This window comes from Pristiophorus japonicus, chromosome 3 (assembly GCF_044704955.1).
Source record: "Pristiophorus japonicus isolate sPriJap1 chromosome 3, sPriJap1.hap1, whole genome shotgun sequence".
Lineage (NCBI taxonomy): Eukaryota > Metazoa > Chordata > Chondrichthyes > Pristiophoridae > Pristiophorus > Pristiophorus japonicus.
The window spans coordinates 262,967,125-262,985,815 of NC_091979.1; the positions used below are offsets into that span (position 1 = coordinate 262,967,125).

At 45.8% G+C, this 18,691-nt stretch overlaps 1 protein-coding gene across 2 annotated transcripts in view; it reads left to right on the forward strand.

The window, feature by feature from the left end:
- Nucleotides 1–18,691, forward strand: part of dclre1a (DNA cross-link repair 1A (PSO2 homolog, S. cerevisiae)) — a 77,163-nt gene that overhangs the window by 38,745 nt on the left and 19,727 nt on the right. For both annotated transcript variants that reach the window (XM_070876605.1, XM_070876606.1), the window contains exons 5-7: nucleotides 1,692–1,835; nucleotides 5,121–5,266; nucleotides 13,261–13,415. In XM_070876605.1, the coding sequence (XP_070732706.1) occupies nucleotides 1,692–1,835; nucleotides 5,121–5,266; nucleotides 13,261–13,415 (445 nt within the window). The remainder of the gene's footprint in view (nucleotides 1–1,691; nucleotides 1,836–5,120; nucleotides 5,267–13,260; nucleotides 13,416–18,691) is intronic.

Genomic DNA, 18,691 nt, shown 5'->3' on the forward strand with positions numbered 1-18,691 from the left:
CAGATGAGATGCTAAACCAAGGCTCCATCTTTCCCCTCAGATGGATGTGAAAAAAAAAATACCATGGCTCTATTCAGAGAAGAGCAGGGGACTCCTTCAGCTGTTCTGGCCAACATTTATCTTTCAATTAAAAGCCAGATTAACTGGTTATTATCCTACTGCTGTTTATAGGGCTTTGCTATGCACAAATTGGCTGCCAAGTTTACCTACAAAACAACAGTGAGTCCATTTGAAAAGCACTTCATTGGCTATGAAGCATCCGGGACATCCTGAGGATTATACAAGTACAAATTCTCCATTTTTTAAAATTCTCCTTTTTCAGGTATGAGATTTTCAGGTCTATCATCTAATAGGCGCGACCTATCATAGTCCAGTGTAATTTAGGAACTCTGCTCCCCTGTAGCCCCATAATATCCGCAAGAATTCCCCATGTTTCCAATGTGCATGAGTCTCAGCCGAAAATTCAATTTTTTCCCCCCTCCGTCGTCAGACAGTTTCTTGTTGCCATTTAGTGTGGGAGAACTTCTGCAGTCTTCAAACAATTGTTGATGGTTCATTTCAAGGTCACTATTTAGTATTTTTTTAATTCACCAAATCACTTCAGCATTGACATTTCTCCATACTCTTTATTTTTCTGTGAGATGTGTCAAGGTCAGTTCAAAACTCACTTCAGTCAGTGCATGCACTGGGTTTTACTTTTTGTATATCTTAAAGTTCCTGAGTCACCGTCCTATAGTTGGTTCACTGGATGACTGAGCTGAATCCAAATGTATGAGGGAAACCATAACTGAAGAAAGCTTAAACAACTGTTTTGCAACTAAACCATAACCACAAAATAGCTGTAATGGATAATGTAAATTATGTGCTCAAATTCTGCAATGGGGCTTGAAACGACAACGTTCTGACAGAGGCAAGAGTGCTACCCTTGAGAAGATACCAAGGCTTCAGAAGGAAGAGGGAAGCTGTATATAAAATTCCTGGAACTCATCATGTACTTGTCTAGTGTCACCTTTCATTTTAAGTGCTATTTGAAGTGCATGTTTTACGTTTACAAATGTAAATCTTGGGTGGAAAATGTATTATGCCAGAAAAAACTTTAACACTTGTAGATCAAAGGAGATAAAAGAACATTGAGAAACTGTCAAAGCATCAGTACATCTCATGTCTTGTGTTTTTGTGTTCTGATCCCTGTAACACCCCGACCACATTTTGAAAATTGCAAAACCCTTTAGATCATTGAGGATCTGTGAATCATGCTTTACTTTATAGACTGGAAAAAATGTGCTTATGTAAAGTTGTCCTTAGGATGTAGGTGCTGCTAGTAAGGGTGCATTTATTACCCATCCCTAGTTGCCCTGAAAAGATGGCGGTGGGTCTTCTGCTTCAACCACTGCAGTCCTTGTGGTGATAATGGTATTGGGTAAAGAATTCCAGGATTTTGACCCCATGACGAAAGGACAGATATGTGACCAAGGTCAGGATGTTGTGTAATTTGGAAGTGATTATATTCCCGTTCTTGGTGTTAGACATCACGGTGCTGGGAAATGCTGTTGCAGCAGGCTTGGTAATGAAGACTGCAGAAATATTAACCAACTATAAATTTGTTTGTTCAAACATTTAATGAGCATAATTTATAATATAAAGCTTGGATAGAAGGTGCTAGCTTTAATCACTAAATATTTCTTCTACAGCTGTCCAGGTGCTGTCATGCTGCTGTTCCAGCTTCCAAATGGTAAAACACTATTGCACACTGGTGATTTTCGAGCTAATACTTCCATGGAGCGCTACTCTCACCTCATGGGTCAAAAAATTCACACTCTTTATCTGGATACCACGTAAGAGAGGTTTATTGCATGAATCAGAAAAGAATAGTATGTTTGTGATAAAATGGGCCCAAGTTTCCACATGATTTGCGCCTGATTTTTAGGAGCAACTGGTGGAGAACGGACTATCTTAGAAATCGCAATTCTCCACATTTTTTTTTCTGCAGTTCTAGTCAGGTAGAACAGTTCTACTTTGGAACAGAATTTTTTCTTCAAAAGGGGGCATGTCCGGCCACTGACGCATGATTTCAAAGTTTCCACAGTGAAAACGTACTCCAAACTAAGTTAGAATGGAGCAAGTGAAGATTTTTGTAGAACTGAAAAAACCTGTTCTACACATTAAAAAATCAGGCGTCCAGAACGAGGTGGGGGGGAAGGGAAGTCATTAAATTCTACAATAAATCCTTATTTATACTTCTACAAATATTATACAAATAAATCCAACCTGAATAAACATTTATAAGCAAAGAAAAGATTAAATAAACCATCTTCCTACCTGTGTGAAAGTGCTTCAGGCACGGAGAATGCTGTAGTCAGCCTGAGGTGCCCGTTCTTCCCGCGGGGGAGGGGGAGGAGGAGGCGCCCGTTCTTTCCCGCGGGGGGGGTGAGGAGGCGCCCGTTCTTCCCGCGGGGGGGGGTGGGGTGAGGAGGCGCCCGTTCTTCCCGCGGGGGGGGAGGAGGCGCCCGTTCTTTCCCGCGGGGGGGGAGGAGGCGCCCATTCTTCCTGCGGGGGGGGGGGGGAAGGAGGCGCCCGTTCTTCCCGCGGGGGGGGGGGGGTGGGGTGAGGAGGCGCCCGTTCTCCCCAAGGGGGGGGCGGGGTGAGGAGGCGCCCGTTCTTCCCGCGGTGGGGGAGGAGGCGCCCGTTCTTTCCCGCGGGGGGGGAGGAGGCGCCCATTCTTCCTGCGGGGGGGGGGGGAAGGAGGCGCCCGTTCTTCCCACGGGGGGGGGGAGGAGGCGCCCGTTCTTCCCGCGGGGGGGGGAGGAGGCGCCCGTTCTTCCCACGGGGGGGGGAGGAGGCGCCCGTTCTTCTCGCGGAGGGGGAAGAGGCTCCCGTTCTTTCCCACGGGGGTGGGGGGGGGGAGAAGCGCCCGTTCTTTCCCGCGGGGGGGGGAGGAGGCGCCCGTTCTTCCCGCGGCGGGGGGGAGGAGGCGCCCGTTCTTCTCGCGGGGGGGGAGGAGGCTCCCGTTCTTTCCCACGGGGGTGGGGGGGGGAGAAGCGCCCGTTCTTTCCCGCGGGGGGGAGAGGAGGTGCCCGTTCTTTCCCGCGGGGGTGGGGGAGGAGACAGTGAAAAGGCTGCAAGTGCTGATGGCAATGTGCTTTTATTAAAAAAATGTTCAAAAATTAAACAGCTACAAAGAACTACAAAAATGGCCGAGTGCCAATGTTTTTTCCACACTGCGCGAACGCTCCAACGCGCACGCGCAGCGTTGCCGGCAGGAAAAAAACTAATTTAAATGGTACCTGCCCCCTCCCACTTACAAAATCGGCCCGAGTGTAGGCTCCGCCCCCCTGGGCGCCACGCCAGGCAGACAAGGAGCTGCAGAACGCTCCAGAATCGCGAGTTTTTTTTCCGGCGCCGTTTTAGGCGCGAAAAAAGGGCGCCCAGCTCGGAGGGGCGCCCGTCTTTTTATCGTGTGGAAACTTGGGCCCAATCTGTTTAGTTTAAACTTGTGTTGTCCAATACATTAGCCACTTGCATTTTGAATAGTAAATTAAAAATGAATAATACTGTCATTGAGCATGTGATCTCAGTACTCTTATTCACACTGTGTGCATGTGTACTTTAATTTTTTATGTGTTTGTTGGTAAATGAAAAGCAGAATGTGCGGGTACTTTTGATCATTGTGTGTGCTTTATTTCCTTGATTACTGCTGGTGGGTTATCTGCTAAAATGTTGTACAACGTGGGTGAAAATGCTGGACTTAAGCAAAATGAAATCACCAGCAACATTGTATATAGAGGGGAGCTGGGGTCAGCTAGACCAATTGGCATAACTGTTCTAGGCCAGCAGAAGACAAGCCCATCCAATCATGAGCAGCTACAACAGAGTTTGTGATGTCAAAGGGCAAGCAATATCCAACCACATTCTGGTTGGAGGGAGGGGCAGGTCTGATGTGGCTTGCTGTGCGAGTCAACATTCTCAGCAATCACTGATGGAAGTCAAAGTACTGCTCGTAACTGCTGAACAAAAATCTAGAAGCCGCACTAAGATATACTGTATATAAAAGCAAAATACTGTGGATGCTGGAATCTGAAATAAAAACAGAGAATGCTGGAAATCTCAGCGAGTCGGGCAGATTCTGTGCAGAGAAAAACAAAATTAACATTTCGGGTCGGCAACCCTTCGTCAGAACTGCCGAATGTTCGAAAAGAGCACATTCTTAAGCTCTGAAAGGGGGAGGAGAAGAATGAATGAAAGGGAAGGTCTGTGATAGGGTGGAAGGCAGGAGAGATTAGAGAGACAAAAGGATGATGGGCCAAATTGAAATGATAGTGACAAAATTAGAAAAAGGTTAAACTAGATAGGGTGTGAATGGTGGAGTAATGACCAGCTGTCATTAGAGACAAAGAGGGAAAAAAAAACTGGAAAAGAAACATAAGCTGGGAGGGTAGCGGGAGAAGGGAGCCAAAGATGGGCAGAGGTTATGCTCTGAAATTGTTGAACTCGATGTTGAGTCCAGAAGGCTGTAAAGTGCCGAAAGGAAAGACGAGGTGCTGTTCCTCGAGCTTGCATTGAGCTTCATTGGAACAGTGGAGGAGTCCGAGAATGGAGATGTGGGAGTGGGAGTGGGAGTGGGAGTGGGAGATTACTGTGACTGATGAATTCATGACAGAATTCCAAACTTTGAAAGAGATAAATGGTGGTAGATGCTTGTTATGTAAATATACAGGTGAAGTACATTACGTGTATTGTGTGCAAAGCATTTTCTACTAAAATTCATGCATATAGCTTAAGGTGTTGCTGTAGCCATGCCTGTGCCCAGACAGCAATTTCTAGTGGACAACTCTGGTCCAAACATAGTTCATAATCTCTGGTGACAAAAAGACAGAATACAATTGCATTTGACTTAAATTCAGTCAATGTGGGTCACTATACAATATTTATGTGCATTATGAATAATTTGTTGGCCTAGAAACCCCCTGCACCTGTGTCTCTCTTCCCCCCCCCCCCCCCCCCCAGAGAATAGAGTACAAGAGTGCTTCATATAGTAAGTAATTTAATTAAGATAATTTACATTCTCATTGATCATGTTGTTGGAATTGCACTCATTGAATGCAATTTTGTTTGTTTGGTAGATACTGCAGTCCAGAGTACACCTTTCCTTCTCAGCAAGAAGCCATCCAATTTGCAGCTAATATTGCTTTTGAAACTGTAACAATGAATCCTAGAACATTGGTTGTCTGTGGTACTTATTCAATTGGAAAAGAAAAGGTTTTCCTAGGTAAGACTTCCATATGGTGAAAAGTGCTGTATATTTAAAATTAAGACCCTCTTCTCTCTCCCTCCAACCCCAGTAGAACTGTTGTGTTACTTTGAAACCAGAATAATTGTATACAAATAATATAGCATTATTAACTTGTGTTGTATTAATAGAGCTGTTTTTATTGTATCTTCTTAATTTATGGTGTATATAATTGCCAGCATCACATCTGATGGCTTGTCAGCTTTTATGTGAAAGGGAATAGCTAAAATGATGTGACCATGTACTGGAAGAGATAACTGGAATAACTGAAGGGATAGCATGCCTGCGTCTGCGCACATACAGAGGCTGAACTCCAGGACATAGTCGACGTATTTACTGAGGCGTACAAAAGCATGGGCCTTGCGCTAAACATCTGTAAGACAAAGGTCCTCCACCAGCCTGTCCTCGCCGCACAGCACTGCCCCCCAGTATTCAAGATCCACGGAGCGGCCCTGGACAACATGGACCATTTCCCATATCTCGGGAGCTTCTTATCAACAAAAGCAGACATTGCCGATTAGATTCAACACCGCCTCCAGTGCAATCATCGGCCGCCTGAGGAAAAAAGTGTTTGAAGATCAGGTCCTCAAAACTGCCACCGAGCTCATGGTCTACAGGGCTGTAGTAATACCCGCCCTCCTGTATGGCTCAGACATGAACCATGTACAGTAGACACCTAAAGTCGTTGGAGAAATACCAACGACGATGCCTCCAAGATCCTACAAATCCCCTGGGAGGACAGACGCACAAACGTTGGCGTCCTTGACCAGGCCAGCATTGAAGCACTGACTACACTTGATCAGCTCTGCAGGGCAGGCCACATCGTTCTCATGCCAGACACGAGACTCCCAAAGCAAGCTCTCTACTCGGAACTCCTTCACGGCAAAGGAGCCAAAGATGGGCAGGGGAAACGTTACAGGGACACCCTCAAAGCCTCCCTGAAAAAGTGCAACATCCCCACTGATACCTGGAAGTCCCTGGCCAAAGATCGCCCTAAATGGAGGAAGTGCACCTGGGAGGGCGATGAGCACCTCAAGTCTCATCACCGAGAGCATGCAGAAATCAGGCGCAGGCACCAGAAAGAGTGTGCACCTGTAACAGGGACTGTGGCTCTCATATTAGACTGTTCAGTCACTTAAGGACTCTATATTTTTTTTTTCCTCGATTCTGAGGGACCGCCTATGATGAGCATGCAGGTGAGGCCTAGTGATGGCTCTCGTCAGCCTTGTCTGAAAATTGCTTTGTTTTGAATATTGGGGAGGAAAAATTATAATCCTTGAACACTATTGTAATAATATAATTCTCGGAATGCCTGAAAGGAGATTTCAATTTTAGGTATTGGTAAAATTTGACTGTTACCTTGTTAGTGAGTAATGAAAAGCAACCAATTCAAAAAGAAAGTAAGTGAGCCAATAGGGAAAATGCAAACATGGAGGGAAGATAGAAAACCCTGAATGCATGAAATAAAGTTTAAAAAAAAATAAGATCTTGATAGTGGTGAGAATTTAGAATGCATCACAAAAAGCATGAATGCCAAAATGCTTAGTCTTTGCCATGTTAAAATCCTGTATAAAACGACCTATAATTTATGTGAAGCCAAGAATACGCATTCACTTTTATGGTAAGTTGTGCTGTTCACTGCTGCTCATTAGGATCTCATTGGTGCTATATTTTTCCCACTTAGAGAGGATGTTTGTCTATTGTCCAATGTCCAACTAGTGATGAACTTCCTTGCTGGGAGAAGAGTGGGAGATAAACGGGGTCTCTGGCAATCAAATGACATGTTTGGCGATGAGAGATCAGAACCAAGGCAGTTTCTTTGTGGCACACTTGGTATTCTTGATGCCTGAGCCATGATGGTCCATAATACTCCAGGGGACTGTTGACGTTTTAGGCAGCTATCCTGGCTCATTAATAAAACCAGACGGTAAACATGATTAAGATATTAGAATGTGTAGCTTCCCAAGAAGTCAAATTCTTCTAAAAGAATCCTTTAAACTCTCTACCTTTTTATATGAACTAGTTAAGAAAATAGGTGCAGGAGTAGGCCATTCGGCCCTTCGAACCTGGACCACCATTCAATATGATCATGGCTGATCATGCAACTTCAGTACCCCATTCCTGCTTTCTTTCCATACCCCTTGATCCCTTTAGCCGTAGGGGAAAAATCTAACTCCCATTTGAATATATCTAACGAACTGGCCTCAACAACTTTCTGTGGTAGAGAATTCCGCAGGTTCACAATTCTCTGAGTGAAGAAGTTGAAACATAGAAAATAGGTGCAGGAGCAGGCCATTCAGCCCTTCTAGCCTGCACCGCCATTCAATGAGTTCATGGCTGAACATGAAACTTCAGTACCCCCTTCCTGCTTTCTCGCCATACCCCTTGATCCCCCGAGTAGTAAGGACTTCATCTAACTCCCTTTTGAATATATTTAGTGAATTGGCCCCAACCACTTTCTGTGGCAGAGAATTCCACAGGTTCACCACTCTCTGGGTGAAGAATTCTCTCCTCATCTCGGTCCTAAATGGCTTACTCCTTATCCTTAGACTGTGACCCCTGGTTCTGGACTTCCCCAACATTGGGAACATTCTTCCTGCATCTAACCTGTCTAAACCCGTCAGGATTTTAAACGTTTCTATGAGGTCTCCTCTCATTCTTCTGAACTCCAGTGAATACAAGCCCAGTTGATCCAGTCTTTCTTGATAGGTCAGTCCCACCATCCCGGGAATCAGTCTGGTGAATCTTCGCTGCACTCCCTCAATAGCAAGAATGTCCTTCCTCAAGTTAGGAGACCAAAATTGTACACAATACTCCAGGTGTGGCCTCACCAAGGCCCTGTACAACTGTAGCAACACCTCCCTGCCCCTGTACTCAAATCCCCTCGCTATGAAGGCCAACATGCCATTTGCTTACTTAACCGCCTGCTGTACCTGCATGCCAACCTTCAATGACTGATGTACCATGACACCCAGGTCCCGTTGCACCTTCCCTTTTCCTAATCTGTCACCATTCAGATAATAGTCTGTCTCTCTGTTTTTACCACCAAAGTGGATAACCTCACATTTATCCACATTATACTTCATCTGCCATGCATTTGCCCACTCACCTAACCTATCCAAGTCACTCTGCAGCCTCATAGCATCCTCCTCGCAGCTCACACTGCCACCCAACTTAGTGTCATCTGCAAATTTGGAGATACTACATTTAATCTCCTCGTCTAAATCATTAATGTACAATGTAAACAACTGGGGCCCCAGCACAGAACCTTGCGGTACCCCACTAGTCACTGCCTGCCATTCTGAAAAGTACCCTTTGCTTCCTGTCTGACAACCAGTTCTCAATCCACGTCAGCACACTACCCCCAATCCCATGTGCTTTAACTTTGCACATTAATCTCTTGTGTGGGACCTTGTCGAAAGCCTTCTGAAAGTCCAAATATACCACATCAACTGGTTCTCCTTTGTCCACTTTACTGGAAACATCCTCAAAAAATTCCAGAAGATTTGTCAAACATGATTTCCCCTTCACAAATCCATGCTGACTTGGACCTATCATGTCACCATTTTCCAAATGCGCTGCTATGACATCCTTAATAATTGATTCCATCATCTTACCCACTACTGAGGTCAGGCTGACCGGTCTATAATTCCCTGTTTTCTCTCTCCCTCCTTTTTTAAAAAGTGGGGTTACATTGGCTATGGAATGTTGGAAAATGACTGTCAATGCATCTGCTATTTCCAAGGCCACCTCCTTAAGTACTCTGGGATGCAGTCCATCAGGCCCTGGGGATTTATCGGCCTTCAATCCCATCAATTTCCCCAACACAATTTCCCGACTAATAAAGATTTCCCTCAGTTCCTCCTCCTTACTAGACCCTCTGACCCCTTTTATATCCGGAAGGTTGTTTGTGTCCTCCTTAGTGAATACTGAACCAAAGTACTTGTTCAATTGGTCTGCCATTTCTTTGTTCCCCGTTATGACTTTCCCTGATTCTGACTGCAGGGGAGCTACGTTTGTCTTTACTAACCTTTTTCTCTTTACATACCTATAGAAACTTTTGCAATCTGCCTTAATGTTCCCTGCAAGCTTCTTCTCGTACTCCATTTTCCCTGCCCTAATCAAACCCTTTGTCCTCCTCTGCTGAGTTCTAAATTTCTCCCAGTCCCCAGGTTCGCTGCTATTTCTGGCCAATTTGTATGCCACTTCCTTGGCTTTAATACTATCCCTGATTTCCCTAGATAGCCACGGTTGAGCTACCTTCCCTTTTTTATTTTTACGCCAGACAGGAATGTACAATTGTTGTAATTTATCCATGCGGTCTCTAAATGTCTGCCATTGCCCATCCACAGTCAACCCCTTAAGTATCATTCGCTAATCTATCCTCGCCAATTCACGCCTCATACCTTCAAAGTTACCCTTCTTTAAGTTCTGGACCATGGTCTCTGAATTAACTGTATCATTCTCCATCCTAATGCAGAATTCCACCATATTATGGTCACTCTTCCCCAAGGGGCCTCGCACAATGAGATTGCTAATTAGTCCTCTCTCATTACATAACACCCAGTCTAAGATGGCCTCCCCCCTTGTTGGTTCCTCGACATATTGGTCTAGAAAACCATCCCTTATGCATTCCAGGAAATCCTCCTCCACTGTATTGCTTCCAGTTTGGCTAGCCCAATCTATGTGCATATTAAAGTCACCCATTATAACTGCTGCACCTTTATTGCATGCACCCCTAATTCCTGTTTGATGCCCTCCCCAACATCACTACTACTGTTTGGAGGTCTATACACAACTCCCACTAACGTTTTTTGCCCTTTGGTGTTCTGCAGCTTTACCCATATAGATTCCACATCATCCAAGCTAATGTCTTTCCTAACTATTGCATTAATCTCCTCTTTAACCAGCAATGCTACCCCACCTCCTTTTCCTTTTATTCTATCCTTCCTGAATGTTGAATACCCCTGGATGTTGAGTTCCCAGCCCTGATCATCCTGGAGCCACGTCTTCGTAATCCCAATCACATCATATTTGTTAACATCTATTTGCACAGTTAATTCATCCACCTTATTGCGGATACTCCTTGCATTAAGACACAAAGCCTTTAGGCTTGTTTTTTTAACACCCTTTGTCCTTTTAGAATTCTGCCGCACAGTGGCCCTTCCTGTTCCCCGCCCAGGCCTCTCCGCCCCCCACCCCCCCCCCCATCTCCCCTCCGTCTCCTGCCTCTGCCTCCCTTTTGTCTCCCTCTGTCTCCCTGCATTGGTTCCCATCCCCCTGCCATATTAGTTTAACTCCTCCCCAACAGCACTAGCAAACACTCCCCATAGGACATTGGTTCCGGTCCTGCCCAGGTGCAGACCGTCCGGTTTGTACTGGTCCCACCTCCCCCAGAACTGGTTCCAATGCCCCAGGAATTTGAATCCCTCCCTGCTGCACCACTGATCAAGCCATGTATTCATCTGCGCTATCCTGCGATTCCTACTCTGACTAGCACGTGGCACTGGTAGCAATCCCGAGATTACTACTTTTGAGGTCCTACTTTTTAATTTAGCTCCTAGCTCCTTAAATTCGTTTCGTAGGACCTCATCCCTTTTTTTTTTACCTATGTCGTTGGTACCAATGTGCACCACGACAACTGGCTGTTCTCCCTCCCATTTCAGAATGTCCTGCAGCCGCTCCGAGACATCCTTGACCCTTGCACCAGGGAGGCAACATGCCATCCTGGAGTCTCGGTTGCAGCCGCAGAAACGCCTATCTATTCCCATCACAATTGAATCCCCCATCACAATTGAATCCCCTATCACTATCGCGCTCCCACTCTTTTTCTTGCCCTCCTGTGCAGCAGCGCCAGCCATGGTGCCATGAACTTGTCTGCTGCTGCCCTCCCCCGATGAGTCATCCCCCCCCAACAGTACTCAAAACGGTGTATCTGTTTTGCGGGGGATGACCACAGGGGACCCCTGCACGACCTTCCTTGCACTGCTCTTCCTGCTGGTCTTCCATTCCCTATCTGGCTGTGGACCCTTCTCCTGCGGTAAGACCAACTCACTACACGTGATACTCACGTCATTCTCAGCATCGTGGATGCTCCAGAGTGAATCCACCCTCAGCTCCCTGAGTTCCCACATGGCACAGGAAGAGCATATCACGTGACCGATCTCTCCTGCCATGCCTTAACCCTTAGATACTCTTAAATTGGTAATAACAATGTTACAGTTCACTTACTGATATAAAAAACAAAAAGAAAAGCTACTCACCAATCACCAGCCAATCACTTACCCCATTGGCTGTGACGTCACCTTTTGATTCCTTTCTTCTTCTATTTTGCTTTCTCTCCCACTGTAGCTGCACAAGTACGCCTTTATAGGCCGCTCTGACGCTGCTCCCACCTCTCGCCAACTGCCGCTGACCCTCGAGCTCCCGCTGGGCCTTTATAGGCCGCTCCGACGCTGCTCCCATCTCTCGCCAACTGCCGCTGACCCTCGAGCTCCCGCTGGGCCTTTATAGGCCGCTCCGACGCTGCTCCCACCTCTCGCCAACTGCTGCTGACCCTCGAGCTCCCGCTGGGCCTTTATAGGCCGCTCCGACGCTGCTCCCACCTCTCGCCAACTGCCGCTGACCCTCGAGCTCCCGCTGGGCCTTTTATAGGCCGCTCCTACGCTGCTCCCACCTCTCGCCAACTGCCGCTGACCCTCGAGCTCCCGCTGGGCCTTTTATAGGCCACTCCTACGCTGCTCCCACCTCTCGCCAACTGCCGCTGACCCTCGAGCTCCCGCTGGGCCTTTATAAGCCGCTCCGACGCTGCTCCCACCTCTCACCAACTGCCGCTTCTCCTCATCTCAGTCCTAAATGGCTTACCCCTTATCCTTCTGGTTCTGGACTTCACCAACATTCTTCCTGCATCTAACCTGTCCAATCCCGTCAGAATTTTATATGTTTCTATGAGATCCCCCCTCATTCTTCTAAATTCCAGTGAATATAAGCCTAGTCGATCCAGTCTTTCTTCATATGTCAGTCCTGCCATCTCAGGAATCAGTCTGGTGAACCTTCGCTGCCCTCAATAGCAAGAATGTCCTTCCTCAGATTAGGAGACCAAAACTGTACACAATATTCAAGGTGTGGCCTCACCAAGGCCCTGTACAACTGCAGCAAGACCTTCCTGCTCCTATACTCAAATCCTCTCGCTATGAAGGCCAACATGCCATTTGTTGTCTTCACCGCCTGCTGTACCTGCATGCCAACTTTCAATGACTGATGTACCATGACACCCAGGTCTCGTTGCATCTCCCCTTTTCCTAATCTGTCACCATTCAGATAATCTGCCTTTCTGTTTTTGCCACCAAAGTGAATAACCTCACATTTAGCTATATTATACTGCATCTGCCATGCATTTGCCCACTCACCTAACCTGTCCAAGTCACCCTGCAGCCTCTTAGCATCCTCCTCACAGCCCACATTGCCACCCAGCTTAGTGTCATCTGCAAACTTGGAGATATTACTTTCAATTTCTTTGTCTAAATCATTGATGTATATTGTAAATAGCTGGGGTCCCAGCACTGAACCTTGCGGTACCCCACTAGTCACTGCCTGCCATTCTGAAAAGGACCCATTTATTCCTACTCTTTGCTTCTTGTCTGACAACCAGTTCTCTATCCCGTCAATACATTACCCCCAATACCATGTGCTTTAATTTTGCACACTAATTGCTTGTGTGGGACCTTGTCAAAAGCCTTTTGAAAGTCCAAATGCACCACATCCACTGGTTAGTGCACTTTAATATATTAGTGTGAAAATGGCATTCAATTACCTTGGACCACATGTACCCCTTTTTAAAATAATTAATTCATAGAAACCTAAACGTATAATTATATCATTGGGTATTTGGAAGAGAAATGATGGGGACAAATCAAGAAAAGATATTTTCCAATTGTTTTCTCTAACTGTGCATTCCATTTTTTTTTTTAAAGCTATAGCTGAGGTGCTTGGATGTAAAGTCAGTATTACTCAAAATAAATTCGATATTCTACAGTGTTTGGACTCTGAGCAGATAAACTCTGTTATCACGATGGACTGGGAAAACTCTCAACTTCATTTATTGCCTATGATGCAAATTTCTTTTAAGGTAAGTTATCTTGAATTCTGCTTTCTCTAAGGGATTATAGACTTGGCACATAAAGCACCAGCAACAATCTGTATAAATTACTTGTTGAATTAACATAAAATGTAATTGCTGATTTTAAAGCTAAACTAGAAACGATGCAGTTAAGTGGTACTGTGCATGTTTTCCATCTCTGACATCACAGGACTTGTGCCACTGTCCTAGTTTTTCCTCTGCTAAAGATTCTTTGAGCTAGAATTACCCCTCACATCGCCCAGTTACTACCCATTTGGAGAAAAATGTAAAGTATTGCCCATTTCACCTCCTGATTAGTGCTGGTGGTAATTTGGGCCTACCATTACCGCCAACGTTGCACATCGCCTGCCCATGTTACCTGCCCAAAAATTGATCAAAATTCCCCTGCAGTGCAAATTTCCACAAAAATGTTGTTTTTGCCACGTGTTATCGCTCAGGATCGAAACCGCCCATTTTTTTAGGTACTTGCCTTACTTGGGCCCAGGGTTATGCCTCCATTTTGTTTTCTTTTCTGGGTAAATGGCTGCATTATTAGTTTATCATTCACTCCCAATGTACATTGAAGGAGGACAAGAAGAAACAGGAGCATTTGATGAGAAACAAATAATCAGTCAGCCCAGCAATCTCGAAGTCTCATAGAAAATATTGCAACTGAGGTTTAAATTTCTTCAAATTGTTTCCTGTCTCTTGTTTGAAAGCACGGCAAAATAAAACAAGCATTATTACCCTGAAATCTTACAGAAACCCTCCATTGCTTTTGCAGGGCTCCCAATTGTGTTGCTATTCGCTCACAATTCAGAGAACATTCGTGTCTCAATCAGTAAAATTCTATTGCTTCAAAATATTTCCCCCAAATTTGCAGGGGTTTGGCTGACTAAATTTTATTCCATTTTTAAAATCTGCTCCTAATAAAGATGAGTTACTACCATGCACTCCCCGCTATACACAGATCTTATTCAACAGCTCCTCTCTCAGATTGACCCATCTCTGCACTTTCAAAATGTCCAGCATGCGCAGGGTCATCTTTGACCCCGAAGTTGCGGGCAGATGCCCGCATATGCGCAGAGAAGAAAAAACGCGTTTTCCAGGGATGCTGCTTGCCTTTAGTAAAGCAAGCAGATCACTGACTTTTAGGCCCTTCGCCATGGCCCGCTACTGCAACGCATCGCCACCGCCAAGCCTCAACCACCGAAAATTGCCGGAGCGCGCAGCAACAGTATTCCGGCAGTTCAAAAGATGCAACCGCCGGAATACCGCTAAGAATCCGGCGGCAGCAATCCCAGGAGAAATTCTAGCCCTGGGTCTTAAACATCAGCCATGAGAGATCTGATGTGAGAAAAGCCTACAGTTTCGACAAGAATAGATTGGATTAGTCACTGTATCTGTCCTGTCTTTGAGTTTTTATGTATTTTTCAGTTTTCCTAAAATAATGTGTCCATAACAGTTGCCACTTGATGATGAACCTCCATAAAGTACCATTCTAGGTTGTCCCTTTCAGATCAAGCCTCCCAAAGAAATGAAAAACTGCATTTTAGGCTGTATGATGCCATTAGTAATCAAACCTCTGCTGCCTAGATGTCAGTATAGAGATAAAATAAAGGAGGGAAAATAAAATAATAGACCATTTGTACATAAGGATACTTACTACTTTATTACCATACAGAAACATCATTAGAATTTTCATGGGTTCAATTTCGAGGAGCAAAGTTGTCAATACAAGGTACTACCATTTTGGTTTCCCAGCATCCAAGATTTTCACAGTGCTTGTCTGAAGTCACAGGTGATCTCGGAATGTAGCATCTTCAAGTATATTTGTTCCTAGGAAATTGAGATGGCCTTTCCCTCTGTCAGTAGTAGCAGACTCTTCCCTGACAGAATCAGACACTTGAAGGGGAAAAATGGGATGGCTTCTCTTCCCACGAGCGGGCCTGATATAAAGGGTCGACGCTCGTCCCAACCCGCGTTCCAGCCCTCTAAGTTAGTAGACGGAGACGGGTGGCAAGATATAACGATCTTTAATTACGGACGTCCGGGAACACTTCTCATCACAGCCACCTGTGAGTGGAGATGTTCCCCGAATAGCAAAATCGTACATCATTTATACATTTCATAGACCCCCCGGGTACGACCGCCCTCGATCTCTAATTGGGTTACCTTATCAGTAATATTTTGGATTGACAGACCAGGATCTCAAGGCAACCTTAGACCTTAACTGGGATGACCTCATTGGGTTAGAATTTGCTGATCGTACATGGCGCCTAAAAGTCTGTTTAGAGTCTTTTCACAGAGTCTTATCAGTATCTGTCTAGAGTCTTTCATTGTGTCTTATCTTGTCGGACTCGACATATCTTAATGTTATCTAGTGTCCTAGTACATCAATGTTGAATCAGAGGCCTCTGGGTCCTTGGTACTGGAATATCTTAGAATGTGTGAGGTCAGCTACAGACCTTTTCCTGAGCCGATGTAGAAGCCGGCACTTTAAACCTTATTTCGCTTATCCCCCTCATGCCAATTTTTTCTCTCAATTCCCCCTTTGGCCCTTGGCTATATGCCAAGTAGGCCATATTCCCCGGAAACTACTTCCCTGTGGGCAAGTTCCAGATATGTCCGTTCACGTGGGTGGCCATCTCCCAAACTTCAGGACCTCCTATGACTTCTCCCGCAGGGCTATATACGGTAAGTCCTTCCTGCAGGACTGTTTACATTTTTATCCCTTATTGTCTTAATCATAGTACGTGCCCTAACGTGTCGTTTGGCCTGTTTAATTTGTGCACAGGTAAACCCTACCGTTACCATCTGGACCAGGCCCTGTATTACTACAAGTACATGTAATATAATCCTTATCCATGGGTGGATCTGAATATTAAGTCCAATGTTCCACAGTTTTGAGTACCAAGACTGGTCAGCCAGCATCGTGTTAGTGTCTCTTTGTAGGTTGTCTATTTCTTCCATCAGCCGGATATACTGTCGTCTTTGGTTTTGGATTTCTTGCACCAATTGTAATTGTTCCTCACTTAATTCGGTTATCTGTTTTCCTTGCGGTTCCCATACTGCCTCTTTGTATCCTTCTCGGAGGGTATCCGTGACCGTTCCGTGGATAATTTCCGTTGTCTCGGGATGTATGTGGTATCTATTTGTCTGTTTTTCCCATGGGCCTAAAACAGAAGCTAGGGTTGGTGATGACACAGGGGGTGACTCCTCCCCTGATCTTAATCGTCAGGTTGGCTGCTCCTATGCTCACGCACCAATCTCCATTCCCTTGTGGAGCAGCGATTGTTTCGGAATCGCGTTCGAGAGGAGTGATATTTAGCATGCATCCGTTTGTTTGGTGGAATCCGCAATCATCATCTGTCATTCTTAGCGTACCTCGACATAAAACCGCTTGGTTATTTTTATAGCAGTCGGTTATGTCAATGCCTTTGGTACTATTAATTTTAATCACCTGTCTGGAGGATTGATGGTAACGCAACCGTGTTCGGTTTCTTACTTCACCGATATTGTCGGTTTGGTATAAGGGGTCTCCCTTTGTTACGTCATACTGTGGTATTGATGACACGAATCCGATCATATTCACATGTCCAGTAATACATCTAAATCTTGGCACCCATGAGTGACTCCTCGCACGTGTTATTCATGGTTTTTGTCTCGAGTCCAATTATTAAATGTCGTTCAGGATCCAATTTGGTCTGTACCCATTTTGGAGTTGCTCCAGGTTATGTTGTACCTCACTCAGTATCCAGGCCACATACCCGGAGCAAACTATCTCAGCTTGTAATCGTTTACTTGGGTCGTTCCCCATTGCGTGGATCAAATTTATGGTCTTGGCATGTTCCTGTAATGTGTAGGCCACTTGTAACAGTTCCCCTTCCACGCCATCTCCCAACCGTGCTTGTAGGGCTTGGCTATCTATTTCCCTCCCCAATAAACCCCATAAGATTTGCGTTAAGGTGTTAACCCGGTCGTCTATTGTATACAGGTCAATAGAATTCACCGTCGCAACCCCCACCGCATAACCCATGCCTAGTGTTTCCAGTATTCCCCTTTTTGTTCGACCTTGTTCTGTTCTCTTTTTGACATTAAATCTCAGGGTAGTGGATTCTGGGCCTTCGAGGATTCGTTGTCAGGTTCTGGTATAGATTTATAGTTTCATTCCCGCAGAAGCTAGAAAGGATGATATCCATTAGGTTTAGGAGTACCGTAAGTAGTCGCTGACGCACCCCAAAATATATCCTTTCCTTAGATTCCTTTATTACAAGCTCCCCTTTGGCCCCAGTCTTTATGGACGGACATATGGGGGGGGCTTGCATGGTTATGCTGGGAAGAGTTGTTGTCCCCCAGGGAGGTTGTCGGGGCAGCGGTGGGAGGGTCTATCTCGGACAAGGATGTCCCAACACCACCGCATTGTAATGGGTCTCACTATGGTACATATACAGGCGGAAGGGTCTATTCTGATCTGGCAATCCCAAGGCAGGTGCACTCATAAGGGCTTGCTTCAGTTGTATAAACGCCACCTCCTGAGGGCTACCTCAGTCAACGGGCTCCTGGGAGGGCCTTCCTCCTTTTACTAGGTCCTGTATCGGTTGGGCCATCCGGCAATAGTTAAATAGTCCCAATACCTGTCAGACCCTTTTTACCGTTCCTGGTCTTGGCATTGTTCTAATAGCCTCCTTCCGATCTGCGGGCATCCGTCTATTCCCTTGGGCTGCTACGTATTCCAAGTACGTAGCCACCTCCTTTCCCACCTGGGCTTTCCTAGGATTTGCCTTCAACCCCGAGCGCTGTAAGGCCCCTAATACTGTAGTTAGGGCCAACATGTGTTGTTGCTCAGTACCTGACGCGATAAGAATATTGTCCACATACAGTAGTATAGTGCTTCCTTCTCCTACGTCCAGGGGTTCCAGGATTCCTGACAATACCCGGTGGAATATGCCCGGGCTATTGTGAAACCCTTGCGGCACCCTGGTCCAGGTATACTGTTTCCCCGTTACAGTGAAGGCAAACTTCCTCTGTGACTCCTCATCCAAAGGTATAGCCCAGAACTCGTTTGCTATGTCGAGTACAGTAAAGATTTTAGCACTGTCTGTCTCATGCGGGGTGAGGGGAACAACTTGTATGGTGACGTGACCGGGTTGTTGCCCGTGTGCAGGGACGGTGGTAGTACGTACGGGAGCTGGCTGTATATACCTGTCATATGCCGGGGGCCCTTCCTGGGTCCCGTTATTATCTTGGGGCTTCCCCGCCTGTACCTCTTTCAGGGAGGGGTA